The 23,773-nt window shown below is 35.6% G+C and overlaps 1 protein-coding gene across 1 annotated transcript in view; it reads left to right on the top strand.

Moving 5' to 3' along the window:
* Positions 1-1,829: 1,829 nt before the first annotated feature.
* LOC127245258 (MADS-box protein EJ2-like) overlaps positions 1,830-23,773 on the top strand; it is a 33,581-nt gene continuing 11,637 nt past the window's right edge. The window contains exon 1 of the mRNA XM_051266020.1: positions 1,830-2,191. Coding sequence (XP_051121977.1) covers positions 2,007-2,191 — 185 coding nt within the window. The 5' untranslated portion in view covers positions 1,830-2,006. The remainder of the gene's footprint in view (positions 2,192-23,773) is intronic.

Here is a 23,773-nt window from a genome sequence, read left to right as displayed (position 1 = left end):
CTCGAAGTGGAAGTTGTACGATGTTCTAATTAATATTGTGGTAGATGATGCATTTCTAAAGATGACACCAAAACGACATGCAATTTTCTTGCAAATTTCAATATACGACATGTGCTAGCATGTGTTCTATATATGTATAGTTTTCGAAAATGTCAAACCTTCTAACAGATTGTCAATTGTAGGGCTACTGTATGGAACAATGGATTGGTATACATAACGTCTGAAGCAGTGATGAACCTGTTATTAGATGACTCTTTCCGTGGTGAGATTGACGATGCTATCGATGATGTCAAGGCTTATAGGGCAAAATTTGTTGCAAAGATTTTATGAGGGGTCCCTAGAGGGGCCGTGTAGTACGATTTGTATGTGATTTGTTATGGATAAATTGGAGAATAGCTTTAATTTGTAGCATGTGGTTCTTAATTGGGTACTTAGTCGTTAATGTTATATTTTGCCAAATACTTTGCTGATCACTATACAATCTAATTTAACGTATGATATTTTAAAAGGTTGCCTATATATACCTTTATTTTGGTAATATATATGCTTGTATACTTGATATGTAATCCAAAATTTCTAATATAAATCCTTGTTCATAATTTCTACATTGAGATCACGTGAGAAGATGTACTAAAATAAAGAACACAGAGGTTTTACATGATTAGGTGACGGTGTGTCAACCTACATCCATGGGCAGGAACATGAGAGATTTTATTATACTGATTCAGAGATTTATAATATGTCATCTGACTAAGAACACAATCCAGCTGATATGTTGACAAAGGCGCTACCGACGGAGAAGTTTGAGCACTGCTTGAACTTGGTAAATATTCGTAGGAGGTAAAGCCCTCTCGGGGCATCTGGCAGGAATGAGACGACTAAGAGATATTGACGAACCTTAGCGGTGGGAGAAACTTCAAGTCAAGGTGGAGATTGCTAAAACGTGACTTGGATTTAGCGGTCTACCCGACTCGAAACCAAAGCGAAAGGGCTGTTTCAATTGGCAGGGTCCCTTTTGGGCTTATCCTAATTAATAACAAATAGACTTAGGATTTAGGGTGTTTTGGGGTGCTTATAAATAGACAGCTATGGTTCTTAGTTGGATGACATATTGTAAATCTCTGAATCAATATAATAAAATCTCCCGGTTCCTGCCCGTAGACGTAAATTGACACACTATCACCGAACCACGTAAAACCTCTGTGTTCTGTATTTGCTTTCTTTCTCGTTTTCTCGTAACAATATATATATATATAAACATTTTCTATGAGAGATTTTTGTTAAAAAAAAAAATTACAAATTTGCAAAGGACAAGCTAGTTGTATTTCTTGGGAAAGTGGGCGCACAATTTATTTCACGGCTATGATTAGGCCACTTGTAGAATTCAAATTTTATGTATATATTTAGAATTTTTATAGTACTATTTATTAATATTATTTTAAAATATTGTTTTTCTAAAAAAGATTATATTAAATATTTATTATATTTTTTATTCTTTAAAATTTTTAAAACTGCTGTTAATAAAACACTTAACAGATGAAATGAGCTGAGTTGTGTTAGTTTAGTTGGGTTAGAATTAAATTTTTTTATTTAAATTTTAATTCAAATAATATTTTGGAAGACTAAATAATAGTACTATGATTTTATTTGTATACGACTTAATATTGTAGTAATATTTAGTTTAAAATCCAAACAAACACAGCAGGTCCACTTACGAATTCTGTTCCTCGTGCTCTGTTTTTTAGAGTTACCATTTACAGCCTCCATTTGGAATACGCTTTAAAAGGAAAGGTGGAGTCCATTTTAACCTACGCTACGAATCTGTAAATTTGATTCTCCTTTGATAAAGACTCCTCCTCCTATTCTCCTCTCGGTATAAATATAAAATAATTTTATTTGTATCTGCGCAGATAATTTTGCGAAGAAGAAGAAGAAAGGGGATTTCGATTCTCCCCTCCCTTCCTTTCCCTTCCCCTTGTTCGTTCCTTTTGCCTCGCTTCGGAGAAATGGGGAGGCGCAAGCTGGAGATTAAGCGAATCGAGGACAAGAGTGCCAGGCAGGTTACGTTTACAAAGAGGAGAAACGGATTGCTGAAGAAAGCCAGGGAGTTATCGATTCTGTGCGATGTCGATGTCGGAGTGATCATCTTCTCCAGCAGGGGGAAGCTCTACCATTACTGTAGCACCACCAGGTCACTACTACTCACTACTCACTAGTGTTTTTTTTTTAATTTGATTTTTAATTTGTGCTGGTTTTGGTTTATCTATTTTTACATCTTCCTTTCCTAGAACGAGAATTCCTGATCTCCGTGTTCTTCGTAGCGATTTGCGTTGTTTTCTGGTTTGAGGAACCCTAATTTCCGAATTACCCAAAATAGAAACGGGTGAGCATAAATAGTGTCTGCTGTTTTTTTCTTTTTGTTCTTTTGATTTACTTTTTGGTTAAGTTTCTCGTGCGCTCATTTTTCTATGCGCATATGTCTCGTCTTTTAGCTTACCCGTGGGTTGATTAACCTGGCTCAAACCACTGAACATTTTTCTCGATCTTCTCGAAGTCTTTTTGTAATTTTCCGGCGAGTGTCTGTCTGACTTGGGAAACAGTAGTTGCTCAGAGTGTAGATGTGCACCAATTTAAGCCATATATATATATATATTATATATATATAACAGTGACTAGTTTGCTTGTTCGACACTTTGCCAGAGAGATATATGACGTGCCGTTTTTGTGAGTGTTTGTTCGGCTACGTGTTTCGCAACCTGCTGCGTGCCAACTGCTTAGTGGGGAACTGTTCCAAATAGGCTAAATCTCACATATATATATCGAGTCAAAATGGAGATATCCCTTACGGAAATCCATGAAAATCGTTTGGATAATCTTGCCGATAGTTTCTGCCTGTTGGTGGACAATAACTTCGTATGATTACTGTTTTATGTGATCATTATTGTCATTTTATGCTCTGAACTGCATCTACTTGTCTGGTATGTGTTAAGCTTAACTATTATGTTGTTCTTTTTGTTTATTTTTCTATTTCATTCATTATCCAATTTTGCTTTAGTTTAGTTTTATTGGAATCTTTATGTCGTGTTTTTCCATTCCATAGCTCCAAACGAGGATGTCAAATGTTTATTTTATTAAACTCTTGCTTATAGAAACTAGGTGGCAAGGTGATATACTAGCTACTCAGTCCTATAAACTTATGGATGTTATTAGAGATTTGTTACCATATTTTAACTAATGAAAGAACTAAAAGTTAATCTAAAATTCCAATCTATTTTTCATTGGTTTTGATAGGATATCTTATGTAGAAAATCGTTGTAATTGGTTTCAAATAACTTAGTTGTAAATATACTTATATAAGGTTAAAATTATTCTTCATTCTGCACTACAATGATATTAGAGCTTTCATTTCACACCTACTATATATACATATATATGTGTGTGTGTGCGCGCAGTGTTATTGTATGAGTGCAACGTCTAAAGATAACACGCATAATAATAAATACATAGAATAATCTTATATCACTAAAGTATGTTGCCAAAGATAGATGAGCTGCTTTTCTTCTTAAATCGAATATTTAAGTTTAAAGTGTGATCGTGATTACACTAGGACAGATTACTAAAGCAAATATTAAAAATATGGAACATTTTGGGTACACGAGTTGCAATACTGAGTAAAAATTGGGTACCTTTTTATTAAAGATTGACTTTGCATATCTGAATATAATGAAATAATGAGTGCCTGAACATAAGTCAGACTCAAAGAATGCTTACATAATGCTAATTAACCAAAATATTCACTGATGAAAAAATTCAAGTGCCATTTAGAGTTGCAATAACCTGAAACACAAGTTTGGCCTTTTTTTTTTTTTAATTATTTTTTCATGGATTTGAGTAGGGGTGGAAACGGTTCGATTATTTGCAAATATGCAGGTATTTGGTATTTGAACCGAACTAAACAAATACCAGAAATTGCAACAGTATTCGAACTAAAAATTTTGGTTAGCTGAAATTATTAATGTATTCGCAAATAATTTTGAACTGTCGAATTGAACAAATAATTCGAACAGAATCGAAATTAAGAAAAATACATTAAAAAAATTAAATTTTCAGTTAAATAAAAATATTCGCAAATATTTCAAACCATCGAATTGAAACTGAACTGAAATCGAACCAAAAATAATTATTAATATAAATTTTAAAATATAATCATGTAAATATATTTGGTTTAATTAACCGAACCGAAAAAATATCAAAAATCAAAATTGAATCGAACCGAACAAAGGTCATATATACAATATTTGTATTCGAACCAAATTTGCTCGGTTAACCAAAAATTTGATTCGATTTAGTTCGGATCAACGGTTTAGTTTTTGCCCAACCCTAGATTTGAGCATGTTATTTTGTAAAAACCGATTGAATACTCTATCAAACTGAAGATATATGATACAAAATATATGATAAAACACAAAAATTAGGATGGTGTTTGCCTTCATAATGACTTATGTGTGAGAAGTATAAAGACTGGACCGTTGAAAAGTAATGCATTGATTCGAGAGAAATTGAAAAATGTTATGTACACGTATGTCTATCGTATCACCTTGCAAGTATATACGATTTGTCGACGTTGGTGTAATGTGGATGTTTTGTAGTAGGTTCCTTACCTGTATATATATATATATGTATAGGTTGAATATAGAAAAAGAGAACACAGACAATTCGGATCAATCTCCTCCACTGCCTCTCTCCCACTGCCTCTCTCTCCATATATCTATATATATCTTTAAATATTAGATACATTAATTATCACACATTCATATATATTATACTTATATTATTATTCTTACCAACTATATTATATAACACGTTATCAGCACGAGGGCTCTTGCCTATTTTACTTTTGGTAAGTTTTATTTTTATACTATCTATATTATCTATTTTCTACACTATGGAAAATCTTGCAAAATTTTCTTTTAAATCTCTGTCTCTCACCGGCAATAATTTTCTGACTTGGTCCCTGGATGTAGAAATGCATCTGGTTTCTATGGGCCTTGTTCATACAATTGCCAGTGAAAATACGGCTACAAGCCAAGATCGGGCTAAGGCTATTATTTTCATCCGTCATCATTTGGACATTCCTCTACAGTCTGAATATTTGACGGTGAAAGATCCACTAAATTTGTGGAATGAATTGAGGGAGAGATTTGGGCACTTGAAATATATTACTCTCCCGAAAGCCCCACATGATTGGCTTAACCTGCGGTTGCAGGATTTTAAAACTGTTACAGAGTACAACTCTGCTATCCACCAGATTAAATCTCAGTTGAAACTCTGCGGAGAACATGTTACTGAGAATGATAAATTGGAGAAGACTCTTTCTACCTTTCATGCCTCGAATGTTGTGCTGCAACAGCAATATCGTGAGAAAAACTTTCAAAAGTACTCACAGCTCATTGCATGTCTTTTATTAGCTGAGCAAAATAATGAGTTATTGATGAAAAATCATCAGTCCTGGCCCACTGGTTCCAATCCGTTCCCTGAAGCGAACGTGACATTTTCTGAACGAGGCCGAAGACGTGGTAGAGGCTGTGGACGTAGTCGCGGTCGTGAGAGTCAACGCGGTCGATATACCCCTTAAAATCGCCGTAGTTTTGACATTAACAGGATGCAGAGTAAAGCCCAACATGGGGATATAGCCGAAAAGGCTAAACAGGGAAAGAGACAAATCGGCAGTTGTAATCGGTGTGGCATTGAAGGCCATTGGGCCAATACCTGTAGAACAGCCAAACACCTAGCCGATCTTTATCAATCCTCACTGCAGAAAAAATGGAAGGAGGTCGAGACTAATCCCGTTGATAACGATGACGACCCCGATGATGATCTTTTGGATTACGACACAACGGATCTTGATATAGCGGATTTTGTCGTAGATCCAGCAAACCCCCAGTGATAGACATATTATGTCATTTTACATTATATTTTGTAATATTTAAATTATCACATACTACTTTTTTGTAATGTATTTTGTAATTCTTATATCCGTCTCTATTAATACTGCGTTTATTTATATTTGAAGGTTAAATGGATGCCAAACAAAATGATGCAAATATGTGTTTCATTGACAGTGCAACGACACATACCATATTGAAACACGAAAAATATTTTTCCCATTTGAAAAGGGAAGGAATGAATGTCAATACAATAAGTGGCAGTGCAAAATTAATTGAAGGCTCTGGAGAAGCCATTATATTTCTCCCCGCGGGGACGAAAATTGTGATACAGTATGTACTGTTGGCCACTAAAGCTCGAAGAACTCTACTGAGCTTTCATGACATCCGGAAAAATGGTTATCACATTGGAATTATGAGTGATAACGATGGTGAATTTTTATTGATCACCGATATCATTGATAAAAGGAAATGCATCATTAAGAGATTATCCTCACTCTCTACTGGTTTATATTATGCCAGATTAGGTGTTGTTGAAACACACCTCACGGCATGATCGCCTTGGGCATCCTGGCAGTATAATGATGAGGCGAATAATTGAGAATTCGCATGGCCATTCATTAAAAGGTCAAAAAGAGTGAAAATTCAAATGAGTTAACATGTGTTGCCTGCACTCAGGGAAAATTGATAACCAGGCCATCGCCAGCTAAAGTAGGTATTGAATCACCTACATTTTTGGAAAGAATACACGGGGATATATGTGGACCAATAGACTCACCGAGTGGGCCATTTAAATATTTTATGGTGCTTATTGATGCATCTACCAGATGGTCACATGTCTGTTTATTATCTACTCGCAATATGGCATTCGCGAGATTGTTTGCCCAAATTATTAAATTACGGGCACAATTCCCCAATAATCCAATTAAGACTATACGTTTGGATAATACTGGTGAATATACATCGAATGCATTTGATGATTATTGCATGTCGATTGGAATTAATGTAGAGCACCCAGTTGCTCATGTTCATACACAAAATGGCCCGGCAGAATCACTTATTAAAAAATTGCAATTGATTTCTAGACCATTACTGATGAGGTCTATGTTGCCCGTTTCAGCTTGGGGGCATGCAATCTTACATGCAGGAACACTTATAAGAATGAGGCCGACAAGCTATCATAGCTATTCCCCAATGTAGTTAGTATTTGGTCACGAACCAAATATATCTCATCTACGTATTTTTGGGTGTGCTGTTTATGTTCCTATTCCACCCCCCAAACGTACAAAAATGGGTTATCAACGTAGATTGGACATTTATGTTGGATATGAATCGCCATCAATTATAAAATATTTTGAGCCTATGATGGGTGATTTATTCACTGCAAGATTTGCAGATTGCCATTTTGACGAATCATATTTTCCGACATTAGGTGGAGACAAAAACGAACCGAAAAGGGATATTAATTGGAAAATCTCATTGAATTTTTGTGATCCTCGTACAAAGCAGAGTGAACTAGAAGTTCAACGCATTATACATTTGCAAAATATTGCAAATCAGTTACCGGATGCATTCAATGACTCGAGCAAAGTCACTCGATCATACATCCAAGCTGCTAATGCTCTGGCTAAAATAATTGTCCCTGATAGACAAATTGCAAGTGCTAATGAATCAGCGACACGCTTAAAGCGTGGTAGACCACTTGGTTCCAAATATAAACATCCTCGAAAGAAAAGAGGAATTAATGATGATAATCATAAAAATATCAGGAATGACATTGATAAACCTCAATCTAACGAGGAAGTCAACCCTGAAATAATTGCTCAAGAAGAGCACGATCTTGAAGAACATGATGAGATTATTGAAAACTCAATTAACTATGTTACTTCAAGAAAATGTTGGAGCCGTAAAGAGGCAATTATTGATAATGCCTTCGCATACAGTTTAGCACTTGATATAATGGAAGAAAACGAGGATCCAGAGCCAAAATCGGTTCATGAATGTCAGCAAAAAAATGATTGGCCAAAATGGGAAAATGCGATTCAATCAGAGCTTGGCTCATTAAACAAAAGAGAGGTCTTCGGACCAATTGTTCTAAAACCAGTTGGATACAAATGGGTGTTTGTACGGAAAATAAATGAGCATAATGAAATTGTGAGATATAAAGCCCGTCTTGTAGCTCAGGGATTCTCACAAAGGCCTGGAGTAGATTTTGATGAAACGTACTCTCCAGTTGTTGATGGAATAACATTTAGATACCTTGTGTACCTAGCAGTGGAAAAAAACTCGATATGCGTCTTTTAGACGTAGTCACTGCATATCTTTATGGCTCCTTGGATACTGATGTTTATATGAAAGTTCCTGAGGGATTCAACATGCCCGAAACATACAAATTAAACTCAAGGGAATCATATTCCATCAAATTGAAAAAGTCATTGTATAGACTTAAACAATCGGGGCGAATGTGGTATAACCGTCTGAGCAAATGTTTAATAAAAAAAGGTTATACTAATGATCCAATATGCCCATGCGTTTTTATAAAGAAAAATAGATCAAATTTTGTCATTATTGCAATATATGTTGATGATCTCAATTTAATTGGAACTCCAGAAGAGATCCAAATTGCAGTTGAATATCTAAAAAAAGAATTTGAAATCAAAGATTTTGGAAAGACAAAATATTGTCTGGGATTACAGGTGGGTCATGTGAACAATGGAATATTTTATCCATCAATCCACATATACCCAAAAGGTATTAAAACAATTTTACATGGATAAATCTCACTCTCTGAGTACACCAATGGTGGTCAGATCTCTTGATCCCAGTAAAGATCTATTTAGGCCAAGAGAAGAAAATGAAGAAATACTTGGCCCCGAGGTACCATATCTTAGCGCTATTGGCGCATTAATGTACCTTGCAAATTGTACCAAGTCAGATATATCTTTTTCAGTAAATCTACTGGCCAGGTTTAGCGCATCCCCCACAAAGCGCCATTGGAATGGTATCAAGCACATTTTTCGTTACCTCCAGGGGACTCATGACCTCGGTTTATTTTATTCGAGTGAATCTCGAAATGAATTAACTGGTTATGCTGATGCTGGTTATCTGTCTGATCCACACAAAGCAAAATCTCAAACTGGCTATTTATTCATTTGTGGTGGAACCGCAATCTCTTGGAGATCTGCTAAACGGACAATAACAACTACCTCTTCAAACCATGCTGAGGTTTTAGCAATTCACGAAGCCAGTCGTGAATGCGTTTGGTTAAGGTCCTTGACTCACCATATTCAGAAAAATTGTGGCTTGATTACCGATGATATATTACCTCCTACAATATTATTTGAAGATAATGCAGCTTGTATAGCTCAATTAAAAGGAGGATATATTAAAGACGATCGGACAAAGCACGTATCTCCGAAGTTCTTCTTTACTCTCGACCTTCAGAAAAGTGGTGAAATTAATGTGCAACAAATTCGATCGTCTGAAAATTTTGCAGATTTATTTTGCGAAGGCGCTACCGACGGCAACATTCAACAAACTGGTGGAAGGAATTGGTATGCGTCGAATGAAAGACATCAAATAAAGTTCAAAACAGGGGGAGCGTATTAATACAAGAATGATGTACTCTTTTTCCTTCACTATGATTTTTTCCCACAGGGTTTTTCATAGTAAGGTTTTAACGAGGCACATTCTTTGTATAAAACATCCAAGGGGGAGTGTTATGTACACGTATGTCTATCGTATCACCTTGCAAGTATATTCGATTTGTCGACGTTGGTGTAATGTGGATGTTTTGTAGTAGGTTCCTTACCCTATATATATATATGTATATGTTGAATGTAGAAAAAGAGAACACAGACAATTCGGATCAATCTCCTCCACTGCCTCTCTCTCCATATATCTATATATATCTTTAAATATTAGATGCATTAATTATCACACACATTCATATATATTATACTTATATTATTATTCTTACCAACTATATTATATTATTATATATTATATAACAAAAAACATGCATATTATGTATACTCAAGACCATTATCAATACGAAGATCTGACTTAAACAAGAAAACTATACAAACCATGGTTGCAAATTGAATGTAAACACAAAAGAATTTAACCAAAATTGAGAAAAGTCATTGCTAAATAATATTACATTCGTCCGGCTCTAAGGGTCTCATTTGCTTTTTGTGTGTTAGATCTTTAAATATTAATTATTATATCAAAACGTAGTACAAATAAAGAAAAATTTACAAAAATACTTTCATTAGTGCCTTATAATACTAATAGAATGACATTTGTATAAAAAATTATAAAGGATATTTTTAATATGAAGCATGATGACGCAAAAGGTAAATGTGACCCTTAAAGGCGGACAGAAAAAGTATGAAATAGAGAACCAATCATGGAAAAAAGGCAAGAGATCCCAAATCTCATAGTGGATTAAAGAAAGAGGTTTATCACAATAGATGCCTTATTCATTAAAGATAATGTAGGTTTTCCTAGATTATAATGTAAATAATAAGAAAAGATTAAAGTGAAAACATCCTTACACTATATAGAAAATTAAAGACTTTATTTTAAAACTAGAGGCATGGCCAATACAAAGATGCTACCAGAAAGTGGGGGAAGCAAGAGCAACGACAATAAACAGGATGTGAGAGGGAATATGGAGGGGACTCAAACTTACTCATCTCATAAATCACTTACCTACACACTAGAGGAACAAAAAATGACACTAAGACCATTTTCAACTAGTTAACCAATATAAATAAGATTTAAGGATCAATGAGGAATACAATAAGTTTAAGAAAGACTTTACGATAGAATTCGAAACACACCCAATATGGGTAAATATACATTTGAGGACCATTAGCCTGTGAATACGAGGCAACGACACGAAAAACAAGGTAGAAGGCAACAAAAAAATATTAAAGGTCATGCGATTACAAGCATAATTGAAATACCAAAGAGAGTGACCTAAAATGGCAAGCATAGTTGTGAAAGTATTGGAAAAGATCTATTATCGTATGTAAACTGGATCCGTAGAAATATCTATAATTGAGGAAACATTCAATTGACAAACATCACGAGGTCTCAAAGAACCCTCATTATGCTTCAATGGGCAACTAGGATAGACGTCACAATATGACCACGACAATGACAATACTGGTATTCCTTAGTAGGGTATAAGCAAAATCATGATTAGAAAACTGGCAATTTTTCATATCTAAGGCTAAGACTATTAAGTAGAAGTGTACGAAGATAGGACTATTGGGTAGTGGCAGGATGAGAAATCAAATGGAGGAGATTTATCCAAATGACTAGTAGTCTTCTCAACGATAATTTCTTGAATGACAGTGTCAAGCGTAGGAAGAGGTTGTTGATGTAACAATAAGGCATGGACAAAATATATTTAGGGCCATGAGAATTTGAATGGTGAAAATAATCCGTCCTAATTTTTACCTGATTCAATTTATTCCAAATAGGCTACATGTGCGCAAGAAAGTCATAAGTTGGTTGATTTGATGGTTGTTTCAAGTTAGACTAGGTGGTGGATGAAGGCTATTGGACATGAATCAAGTTTAGATGTATTCCTAAGCCACATCATGTTTGATTATTCTTTCTGCCACCATCCTCTCATCGATCAATAATATTCTTTTATCCCTCTTTGGCTTGTTGAAGTTAAGAAATATCGCCAATGACAATTCACCATATTTCTCGCCAAATCCAAAAAATTTTTATTATCTATACTAAAAGATTGTAGTTATTACATGTGAGTCTAGTGACAATAGCCATATCGACACCCAATATTTCCATAAATGAACTGCGGGTAGATCGCTACGAACAATGACAAACAATAAAAAAGTATCAAAAACGCAAAAACCAAGTATGTTACCCAGAATTTTCTTTTTAACTTAAAATGAAAAATAACTCGAGTACTAGCTGAAAATTGGACAACGAACATAATGTCATTAACAATTTAAAATCGGAGTCTCCATGTGTTGTCATGTGCCGACCAAAGCTTTGGTGTCGTATACTAGGAGTATGAGACTTATATGTGTTGTTGTTGTTAGGGTTGGAACGAGAGGAGCACGATTGTGATAGCGGTGTCTGCAAGAGGTGAAACAAAACGGTTTAACAAATGTTTTATCGAAAGATAAACATACTAACATAGACCATGATGCTATATTATTTTGTAAAGTTGATTAGATATCTTACAATATATATGAAATACATCTACAAAATAATATTCTAATCATGCCTAATTCCTAAAATACACTGACAAAAAATTTGTACATAGCATAGAAGGCATGGTTGTCGCAGCGCCCTTTTGCGGGCGCGGCTGCCATGGCGACAACATGGCGAACGCAGCGTACTATGTAGAAAATTAAATAGATATATATAATTATAAATATCATATGCCTTAAATCATAAAAAGAAATATAATACCATAAAATATATAATTTCAATCATTAAACAAAACAAAATACTATCCATTAATTTCTAAACCACCAATTTAATCATCTCAAATTTCAACAATCAAAGAGCTCAAGTCCACCACTACCCCTAGAAATATCTTCCAAATCATCATCATCAATGTCATCATCTAATGATACATTTTCATCGTCTAATTCTTGCTCCATCAATGCCGAAGTTGACGCTTTCTTAGGACGTTTAGAGTATAATTGTATTGATGAACCCGATGTATCTCCGATATTTCCCCTTCTAAGAATATTGCGGCGTTCAAGATTTGCCGATGCACGTATAGCTTCATCAACATGACTCCATGTAAGATCCTCTCCCGAATGAACTACATCATTGGTGTCGAGAACCCACTCATTATCCCATTCAAATTCCTCCAACACCAAAGGATTGAAGTTCTTTCCTTCTTTTGAAATCTATTCGCAATTTTTCAATTGTATTGAACGAAAACTAAATCGTTCAATCTCTTATGCTCTAATCTATTTCGTTTTTCGTGTGAATCTAAAAAAAAATTATAATATATTAGTATATGACTACAATAACAATAATGCTTAATATATTATTTATATAAGTAGATAAATACTTACAAATTCAAATGAGCTCCAATTGCGTTCACACCCAGAGGACGAACAACAAAGACTAATTATACGGAAGGCAAGTGATTGAAGCTTGAAATGAAGGCCTCCAAAAGCATTCCACCGATCAACTAAAATTGTAAAACATTAAAAAAAAATATTTAGTTCGATCTTTAAAGAAAAATGGAAAAATAAATAAATAAAATATAAATTATAAAAATTAAGCACTTACGAGAACTTTTTGCCTTTTTTTGCTTAATAGCCAATTGTTTTCCGAAGCTTCCCTGCATATTATCATAATCGACTTGATCACAAATCTTTGTTTGCAATTCATCATCAGTGACCATTTTTTCAAGAACATCATTAAACATAGCTCGTGTCTCACGAGCATATGCATTATCACTCACCTTGAGATCAAAGTACTTGGAAGGATTAAGAAATAATGCAGCTCCATACAACTCAACTTCCATTTGATCCTCCTACCGACAATCGATAATATGCATAATTTCTTTCAACAAATTTGGTTTTTTCTCAAAATTTTCTTTGATTTTCCTTTTAGCTTTATTCATTGCTACTGCAAGCTCCGGCATCGCTGGTTTTTCATCCCCGTCAACGATCCTCAAAATAATTATAAGTGGATGCGATGCTTTTATACAATAATCCACACCAATCCAAAAAGGAGAAGACAAAACCGTGTTTGCTACTAATCTCCCGGCATTTGTATTAGCCAATTTCGATGCAGTCCAATCTTTGCTAATAAAATAAGCTCCTCAAAGCATCCCTATGCTTATATAAGCTCTGCAAAGTAAAAAATGAAATAGCAAACCGGGTAGGCCCAGGTCTCATAAGATCACTGCCGTCCGTCTTCTCCCGCATCGCATTAAAGAGCCTTACGTAATTATAGATATAGGTAGTAACTCTTCTTGCATTGTCAATCTTTGCCCGGAAAACAGACAATTTTCCGATATATTCCAACATAAGATCAAGGCAATGAGCTGCACAAGGAGTTCAATATAAAGTGGGTATGCGCTGCTCCAATATTTTACCCGCTGCCTTGGAATTAGCACCATTGTTCGTTACTGCCTGAACCACGTATTCTTTTCCAATTTCTTAAATTTTCGCCTGAAGTAAATGCGCCAACAGTGATGCAACTTGAGCTTGACTTGATGCATCAATCGACTCCAAAAAAAATGTACCTTCTAGGCTATTGACGAGGAAATTAATCAAATGCCGCCCTCTTTTATCAGTCCACCCGTCGGCCATAAGTGAACATCCGTATTGCTTTCAAGCAATAACATATTTTCCCTTCAATGTTTGCGTCTTTTTTACCGCCTTCTCCAAAAGAGGAACTCGTAATTCATGATAACTTGGATCTTTTACACCCGGTCCCATTTGCCCTGCTGACTCAATCATTATCTCAAAACTTCTCGAGACTTTGCCACATTGAATGGTATGCCATTTTCGTAAAAAAAATCGGCAATATGTCCATGAAATATTTCGATCTCCTCCTTGCTCCTTGTACACGTTTTCAATGTTCTTTGACTTCCACTACTCGTTTTGCTATGTTTTTCCTCAATGATTTCCTCCGGGATTTTTCTAAGCATTGAAGCAACCGACTTGCTTTTTTGTCCACCTTGTGACGGCATCGATGAAAAATTTAGAAAAGATTGCGAACGCTTCCTCTTGCTCAAAGTACCCGAGCTAGGATAAGAAACTGAGTCGTGCGATACCCCTTGTTTTGCACCTTGAACATTCACATCAACATCGTCGTCAATGTCGTCGTCATCATCTCATTCAACACGACTACGACTGGACTGCTTTCCTACTGTCTTTTTCTTTAGAAACTCCCGCATCTCATTCCGGATTTCTTCGGTAGTTTTTGAACACTTCTCTACATCTCCAGAATTTCTAAGCAAGTGTTATTTCAATTGCTTTATTCCCGATCGTACTTGCTTATGGCAAAGGGAACATTACACCAAATCGCTATTTCCCAAATCCGGCCAAAAAGTATTTTCAACCCGGATCATTTGACTTAGTTTTTCTTTTGGGATCTTTGGATGGGTCTATCGTTGACGCTTCACTTTCGGCCATAGAAAATTTAATCCTATAAATATTTATATATCAATATATCAAAATAATACAAAATAAATAAAAAAAAATTTTATAAAATGAAAAATTTTAGAAAATATGTTGCAAAATAAAAATAAATAATATTATTATATTAACAAATAAAATATATATATAATTAACTAAATATTATTAAAACACTAGCTAATAATAGTAATATAATATATATATTAAAAAACTAATAATAGAATAATAATATAAAAAAATAAATAAAAAATAAGCATATCCAGCGATCAAAATTGAAATTCCACTGAGAAATCAAAATTAAGATTTCACTCATCCAGAAGATGAGGAATAGCAAACTGGAGCCCGGCTTCGGCGATTGGTGCGTCGTCGGTGGACTGGAGCGGCTTCGGCGAACTGGAGCAGAGGGGAAGATCCGCAGAAACACAACAGCGGCGCAACAAAATAGAAAATTTCTAAGAAGATCCTTATATTCAGACCGGTTCAATCTGGTTCAGGTAGGTTTAAGGGTAGAATCGGGTTAAGGCTTGATTTCCGGTGTAGGGCTACACGCCGCGACGTCGCCAGACTGCCTTATGTCACAAGGCGGGGCGGTGACGCTTGGCTCCCCGAAGAGCGCCAGAACGCCGTGGTGACGCCGTGACAGCCATGATAGAAGGACCAAAGATACCTCACCAAACACATCAAAGTTTTGGTCATAGGCTAATTTTGAGTGGAAGTGGATGGAGAATGACTTAAGCATATTGAAATTAGTATTCTAATCATGCCTAATTCCTAAAATAAAATGACAAAAAAATTGTACATGGCATAGAAAGACCAAAGATATCTAATACAAATGGACCATCCATATTATCTAATACAAATGGACCATTCACATCAGGATTATAATAGAAATCTAGTAGATTTTGACTATGCTTGGCGTAAACCAGATCTTATAACTCCTGAGTGTGTTTGGTTTGAGTTTCAAATCCCCAATCACTACTACTCAGCCTACACATTCCTAATAAAAATATATTATTTTTCAAACAAAATATCACGTTAAAATACTATTTAAATTAAAATTCTAATTTCAAACCAAAAGAAACAAACCCATGGCTCATTTATTGCTCCTTTTACTCGAATGATTATTACCATTAATTAAGATTATGTTAAGTTGTGATAGGTTATGCTTTAAAATTTGTTTCCCCACTATCCACAAGTTTTTTTCCTTTTCTTATCATATCATGATATTAAACACCCATTTCTCTGAAATATCACATCCAAAACCTATTCTTCTAGAATTTTCTTCCAAAAGAAAATATTGTTTGTTAATTTACCTTTCCTATTGAATTATTTTCATAGGTTTGATCCTATTAATGGAAGGTTTTGGACTAAGTTTTTTTTTTTTTTTTTTTTAATGACGTTTGACTAATTTATTTTTCTTTCTACATCTAGTTGCACTACTAAAGAAAGAATATCTTCTATAGAAGTTAATGCTGGAATACTAAAGAAATCAAGTGTTGTTGAGTTTAGTAGTTACTCGTATATAATTATTGACTTATGAAAATGAAGAAATATAGAGAAGAAAATTGTTCTCGTGACATTCCGGCCCGCAAACCACACAAAGTCGGGCTGTATCGGGATTGCAGACTGGCCTCACAGGTCAACACTAGTCTTTCCAGCGCGTTTCTGTCCTCTCACACATATCGGGATTGCACTCTCACACATATCGGGATTGCATATTGTTGACATGAGTAGTCTATTCAATCAATTTTTTGAACTTATATGCAACCTCGGATAGCCTGGTACCGGCTAATCCATGGGAGTTGACCTAGCACCGGCCCAACTCCGGGAGTATTATATTATTTCCCACTTAAGAATGCAACGTCCACATTGCACCCCAAGGATCGTCAATTGCTAGGCCAGCGCGCTTCTGTCCTTACTCACGTGCGCACCCTGGGAGACTTCTCTGGGTCACCCATTTAACTCTAGAGTTCTTTCAGTAGGATTTCCGAAAAAGAATATGCATATTATTGAAATAAGTAATATATTCAATCTATTTTAACCTATATTCAACCTCGGATGACCTGACATCAACTTATCCACGGGAGTTGACCTAGCATCGGCCCAACTCCCGGGGTATTACAGTTCTGACCATTAATAAAATTAGGCCCATTTGATTCTAATAGTGTAAATAAACCTATTCATTTCATTTTGAAACGAAAAAGGGAAACTTTAAAGATTATGTGGAAGAAAAGCCTACATGTTAGTGATTGCAAGGCTCATTTATATTTATAGGTTTTTAGCGATTCACAATTCACTAGGCATTTTCAAATGCTACCTTTGCTTTTAGGAATCCTTCCTGTAAGGAAAACATAGAGTTCTAGGAACTAGAAGATTGGGAAACAATGAAAAGAATGACACCAAAAAACAAGTTATCATGGAACTAAGATGTGTACATTATTTACTTTATATATCTATAAGCTCAAAAAATTGTGATATTTTTTAAAGTCCCCTGCTTACACTGAAGAATGTTCTTGGTAGATAATATGCAATATATTAGTTATTATGTATAAACAACCATAAAGCCGAAAGATTCAATGCTCCACACAAGTTAAAGGCCAAAGGCTAATAAACGCAACAAGTAAGCTTGAGCATTAAAAGTAATATTATTGAAGTTAAAGAGTTGGGGTAATAATCACATAATCGATTGAATTTTACAATTGTCTTGAAAGAGCAATGTGGTATCGCACAAAGCAACTAGCAAGATATGACATATGTGGTGGTACGTTTAAGCTTGTAATGATGTTGGTGTATATGAGCTTGTCATGGCCTTATCATGTATTAATGGACAGTGAATCAACAGAAGAGGCTTCATGCCAACTCGGAAGAGAAGGAGCTCTTGTTGCCGGAAGAAAAGGATGGTGTTCATTTTTTGAGATAAAAAGCCGTATATTATTTCTTAAAAGATAAGACTTAGTCCTTCTAGGGAAAAAAAAAACAAAGGTTGAGAAACTTAAGAATGAAATTGAGACCAGAACCTTTAAAAACCATTAGTAGACCTCAAATCAACCCCAACCCAAAAAATCCCTTTTTCTTCTTGGCCTAGCCTTTTTACACCTATGCCAAACGCTATTCATTTTTTTGCTGCACCACACCTGGTGATTCCACGAACAAGTTATCATTAATACTTTTAGCCTTTTTACACCTATGACAAATGCTATTCATTTTTTTGTTGCACCACACCTGGTGATTTCATGAACAAGTTATCATTAATACTTTTAGAAATATGCAACAAAATTATGCAAGGAACTTTGAGATGATATGGCATTGCTTGTATGTTTCCACGTTGTTAGCCTCCATTGTTGTCTAAGCATTCAAGTGAGTGAATTTTCTTATCCAGGATGTTGATTCACACCAAGGGGATACAAAGCGACATCCCAAAGACATTACACACATCTCTTCACCTTCTCGGGCTAACCCATCCTTGCAACAGTCCATAGGAGCAAGTCCAGGTGTGGACTCGATCAAGAAGGTGATGTGGGGCTGTTTTATAGGATAGAGGCTAAGATATTTGTTGAAAAGGTCTAGAGAGAGAAAATCTATCCAAAAACAAGGCCTTATTCACGCTATTGATCCACATCTAAGGGATAGAAAAACGACATTCCAGAGACATTGAGGAGATTCTTTCACCTTTTACATGCATTTTCTTTATTGCATTTTTTTTTTTTCAATTTTTCTTAGCCTTTCACTTTGATTTATAGTTTTATTTTACCTTTGAAATCTAAATTTTCAGCATTTAATGTTTCCAATTCGAACGTTTACCTTCTTGTTGCGTTAATCAGAAGATCATCCCGAGATAGCTTGTATCCTTACTTGAAGATGCTAGGGAAGTCTACGAACAAATCAATTCCGACAGGCTTTTCCGATTAGGTTGTCGATGGCAATTTTTTTACGACAACACATACATTAAACAAGAAGGATCGGTGGGTGACTATGTGACTCTATTTGTTCAATTAGTTAGCCAAGTTTCGAGCTTTGAGGGATGCGCACTACGTGGGCTACTTTATGAAAGGTCTAAAGTGTCCAATGTGATGTACTTTGTCTACTTAGACCCAGGCACCTAAAGATTTCCATGAAGTTGTCTAAAACATTGAGGATAATCTTCAGGTGCAAGCTAGCGGACATACATTTCAAAATTTCTGCAATTTGGCGCCACACATAATCTTTTATTAGTCGACCAAACAACTTGATCTAGTTCCAGTAATACGGGGCAGCCAACGGATCTATCAACAACTTCTCTAAGACCTTCCAATCATCCTTTTGAGTGCACTTGAAGACAACCAGTCAGTCAAAAATTCAAACTTGATATTCCTGCCTCTGACTCCAAAAAATGGTTAAACTGCGAGCCAGGTGTCACAGTTTGGCAGTTTCACCTTAGGTTCTCAGTCATAGTCCGTCCCATGTGTACAAACCTTTTATTTCCTTATGGTGGATTGATATACTATGTGTGCAGGTATGTGTTTAGTATATATTTCCTATATCACATGTTATACCCAAGCTTCTTGCGCACAAGGACGGTTGGTTTGAGCTTCCAAGCGGGTAGGATCTAAGCGCCAAGTGTGTCAGGTTTTGGGCACGTTTTTTGGCGCGTAAAATGTGGTACCAGAGTAGCCTTGATGATGGTAATGATCAAAGTAAACGGTTCGAGTCATGCTCTGTAGGAGAGCATAGCTGGCGACACACACGGGTGAGCATGTCCAAATGGACATTCCGAGTGAAGTGTTCCTTGAGGGAGAGGGCACGCTCGATGGTGTTTTGTGCTAGGGTGGAAGAGTTTTATTCGTGTGGGATGAACCACGTTAAGGGCGATATTTGGGCGACATGTGCAAGCCACAACAAATAGTGCTCCAGAGAGTGCGTAGATGAGCTGCGGAATGGGCTATATGTGGGTTGGCTATAGGGAACCTCGTTGACATTGGGTGAGCACGAAAGGTATGCAGAAAGTGTGTACTAACACTTAAAAGAATGCAAAGGTGTGAGAAGCAACGTCGGTGCACGCAGGTAGCGTCCAAGGGCGTTTGCTACTTGAGGTGGGGGAGTATTGTCCCAGTTGATAGTTTCGCAAGTTCTCGGCCATAGTCTATCCTATGTGTACGAGCTTCTTATCCCTATACAATGGATTGATAGCCTATGTCTCGGTGCAAGTACGTATTTCGCATATATCTCCTATATTCATGGTATATCCAAGCTTGTTGCGCATAAGGAACGGCTAATCTCGGCCTCATAACAGGCGGGGCCAAGCCGTTGGGCCTGTCAGCTTCAGGACACGTGCAACAGAGAATATTTTTCTGCCAGACCCCGTACACCCTAACCCAATATTTTAAATATTTTTTAAAACTTTTGTCTCACCCCAAGAATTGATTAAATTGCGAACCAAGGGACTCTATTTGCGCTATAAACTCCAAGACATAAATGCCCTCTTAAATCTTCAACACTACAAATATTATGAACCTATCGGGCAAACAGATTGGACGAAAGAATAAGCATGTGCATTGATAAAAGAGAGGACTTTGCTTTTTCGCTATGGTAATATTATCGAGCCTGCAGACCCTGTGGTTGCACAGAGTTGTGCAAAGAAAGAAGGTAAGATACTAATCGATAATGGTGCAAAGAAAGAAGGTAAGATACTAATCGATAATGGTGCTAGTCACAAATTTATATCTTCTAACTTACTATTCACTCTATGACTAACACTAGATTGGACAAAAATATTTGTAGTACAATTAGCGGATGGACGAAGATGAGGATTCGAAGCATTATATTGGGATGTAACAATCTCATTACAAAGAAGGGATGAAAATATGATAAAAAAACAAAGCAATTCTATCCCAAGGATTTAGAAATTTTGAGTGCCAAGGAAAGTTTCTATAATTCATGAACTCAAGAAATGAGCAATTACACTTATGGGTTGATTCGAGATAGGAAACATTGAGAGCAAAAATTTCAACGAAGATCCAAAATGCACAATAGGAAGGGGATAAAATTATGAGAAGGATCTCCATAAGATTTGATAAGTTTGGGAGAGGACAAGACCCAAACAGCCTACTTGTTGAAGAATAAACTTGCGACTCATAGGCAATAGAACATAACATGGTAACATGTATATAAAAATAATTTCTTTTTTATTCTTACTATTAGATAGTGCCCATTTTTGAACTCTTTGCTTTTTTAAGGTGGTTTACAAAATGAGTAACCAAGAGAGCTTATAGTTTGAAATGATCATAGTAGGGCTCAAACTTAGACATTGAATGCAGTAATCAAAAGCAGCGCATTCAATGTTCGTAAGGAGGGGAAGCTATGCTAAGCCAAGAAATCATATTAGCTGGGAGTAGCAAAGTATACTATAGGCAAAAATACAAACCACCAGCAAAGATAAAGGTGTTTCACAACCAGGGGCTCTTGTTGTTTTGTAGGAGTGTGGCAGACCTTAGATGAAGCCGTTAGATGTTAGAGAAAATACTCAAATAAGCATATGGAACTTTGTTGAGATAAAAGCACAAAATAAACAAAGGGTTTGTTTACTTTGTGTTTTTGGGTGGCATGAGATTCTCTATAAATATTATAAAAAAATATATATTATATACGTACATTAACATAATATATATAATATACATTGCCTGTTACAAAAGATCAACAATTCAATATACAATATTATTTTTATGTTACTTCACAATTTTCTATATCCAACATAAAAAACAAATTCATCCAAAAATACTACAAAGTGAACACCCGAAATGAGCAATATGATTCACTACCAATAATGCTTGTTGTTTGGAAGGAGAGAAGTATTCATGTTGCAAAAACTTCAACTATGGGGAAATGTTTGTTCACTTTTTGTTTTTACATAGATGTATTTTTTAAGGTATGGAGAACTATGTTGGTAATAAAAAAAAATAATATTTTTTATTGAATTATTGATTTTTTGTGAGTAGATAAAGTATATATTATTTACATTGTGTTAATGTGTGTATTTTATATTTTTTAATAATATACTTATGTTGCATTACTTGTATAGAAGTTGGATCCATATATGTCAATGCAATGCATCCCATCGACGTTATATCAGATAACATTATTTTGGGATGACAATAAGATATGTAAGGTTGAAGCCAAGCATAACAAATTCTAGAGGAATGTAGTTGTGATGGATGCACATATTACGTTCCTTAGCTTCTACTATTTTTCTGTGGTATTGAGGGGAATGTAGCCAGAAGGATCTAGTTTTGCGTAATGTGTATCCTTCTCTAGTCCAAGAATTGAAAAATGATCTGAATGATGATGGTTGTACTTGAGAAGACATCTAGAGATACTGGAAAGGGGCTGCCACCACCCTCTATTCAATCGAAGCCTGCCGATATTGAGCTTCGGTTGATGGAGCAGTTAAGGGGGCTGCCACCACCCTCTATTCAATCGAAGCCTGCCGATATTGAGCTTCGGTTGATGGAGCAGTTGAGGGGGCTGCCACCACCCTCTATTCAATCGAAGCCTGCCGATATTGAGCTTCGGTTGATGGAGCAGTTGAGAATGAAAATAATCAACGCATTGTTGGGAGCATTGGAGCAGGAGTGGTTTTGAAGATTTACTTTGGAAGTAGAAGGACTGTTTTGCTTGGAAATACTCTTAGATGCCTGGATTGTATGATCAAACACTCTAATGTCAGGTATTTGAACCTAGGTATTACAACTTATAAGCACATAAAACACTTTTAAACAAGCTCTTGAAATATCTTGATTAGATATTTCAACTGCAATACCTCATTACGAAACAATCTCACAAAGGCTAGCAAAAACTAAAATTATTTCCTTACATTTCTTCAAGTAAAGATCGTTTTCAATGCAAGAGATTACTTGGGATGTATGATTACCAATCATTCTTTAAAGGGCGATGCATAATAACTCAATTGGAAAGGTGCTGGAGTTTGACTCGACTTGTTCTTGGTTCCAGCGCTTGAGTTTGACCACAAGTTTAAGCCTATTCAATAAATACTCAACTGACCATGCTTCATGAGCCCTAGTATAATTGGAAAGAATATGCAAGTATGTCAGGCCGTGACTTGCATGATATTTAAAAATAACTTGCCATTGTTGAATTCATAAAGTTTTATTGAGTACATATTTAATCTTCTTGAGCTTAGAAGGACTAAAGGCTACTCCCTACAATTGAGACTTGGTGAGCATTGCAACACCTATATAATACTCCGCTCTGTTGACAAGTTACTTGTGAAATACTTGTACTTAGCAAGCAATGCTATAGGGTGCACAACTCTATTGACAAGTCATGTTACTTGGAGCTCGAGGGAACTCGATCTACTTGACTATATGACCACTAATTAGTTTTAAAAATTGAGTGCTATCAAAGCTAGGACATTGATTTTTAATGGAGATTGCATTGATTCATTTTCATGTTACTTGGAGCTCGAGGGAACTCGATCTACTTGACTATGACCACTAATTAGTTTTAAAAATTGAGTGCTATCAAAGCTAGGACATTGATTTTTTATGGAGATTGCATTGATTCATTTTTTCATGAAGAAGCTGGTTCGTGTACTAAGAAAAGGTGTTGAATACAAGAAAATGAAAATGTGAACTCTCCAAATAATTCTTGTTCCACCGTAAATAAAATAATTGT

The sequence above is a fragment of the Andrographis paniculata genome, unplaced genomic scaffold (genome assembly GCF_009805555.1).
Source record: "Andrographis paniculata isolate CXL003 unplaced genomic scaffold, ASM980555v1 Contig22END, whole genome shotgun sequence".
Classification (NCBI taxonomy): domain Eukaryota; kingdom Viridiplantae; phylum Streptophyta; class Magnoliopsida; order Lamiales; family Acanthaceae; genus Andrographis; species Andrographis paniculata.
Note: the sequence above shows the minus strand (reverse complement) of the source record. Positions and strands in the feature narration are given on the sequence as shown.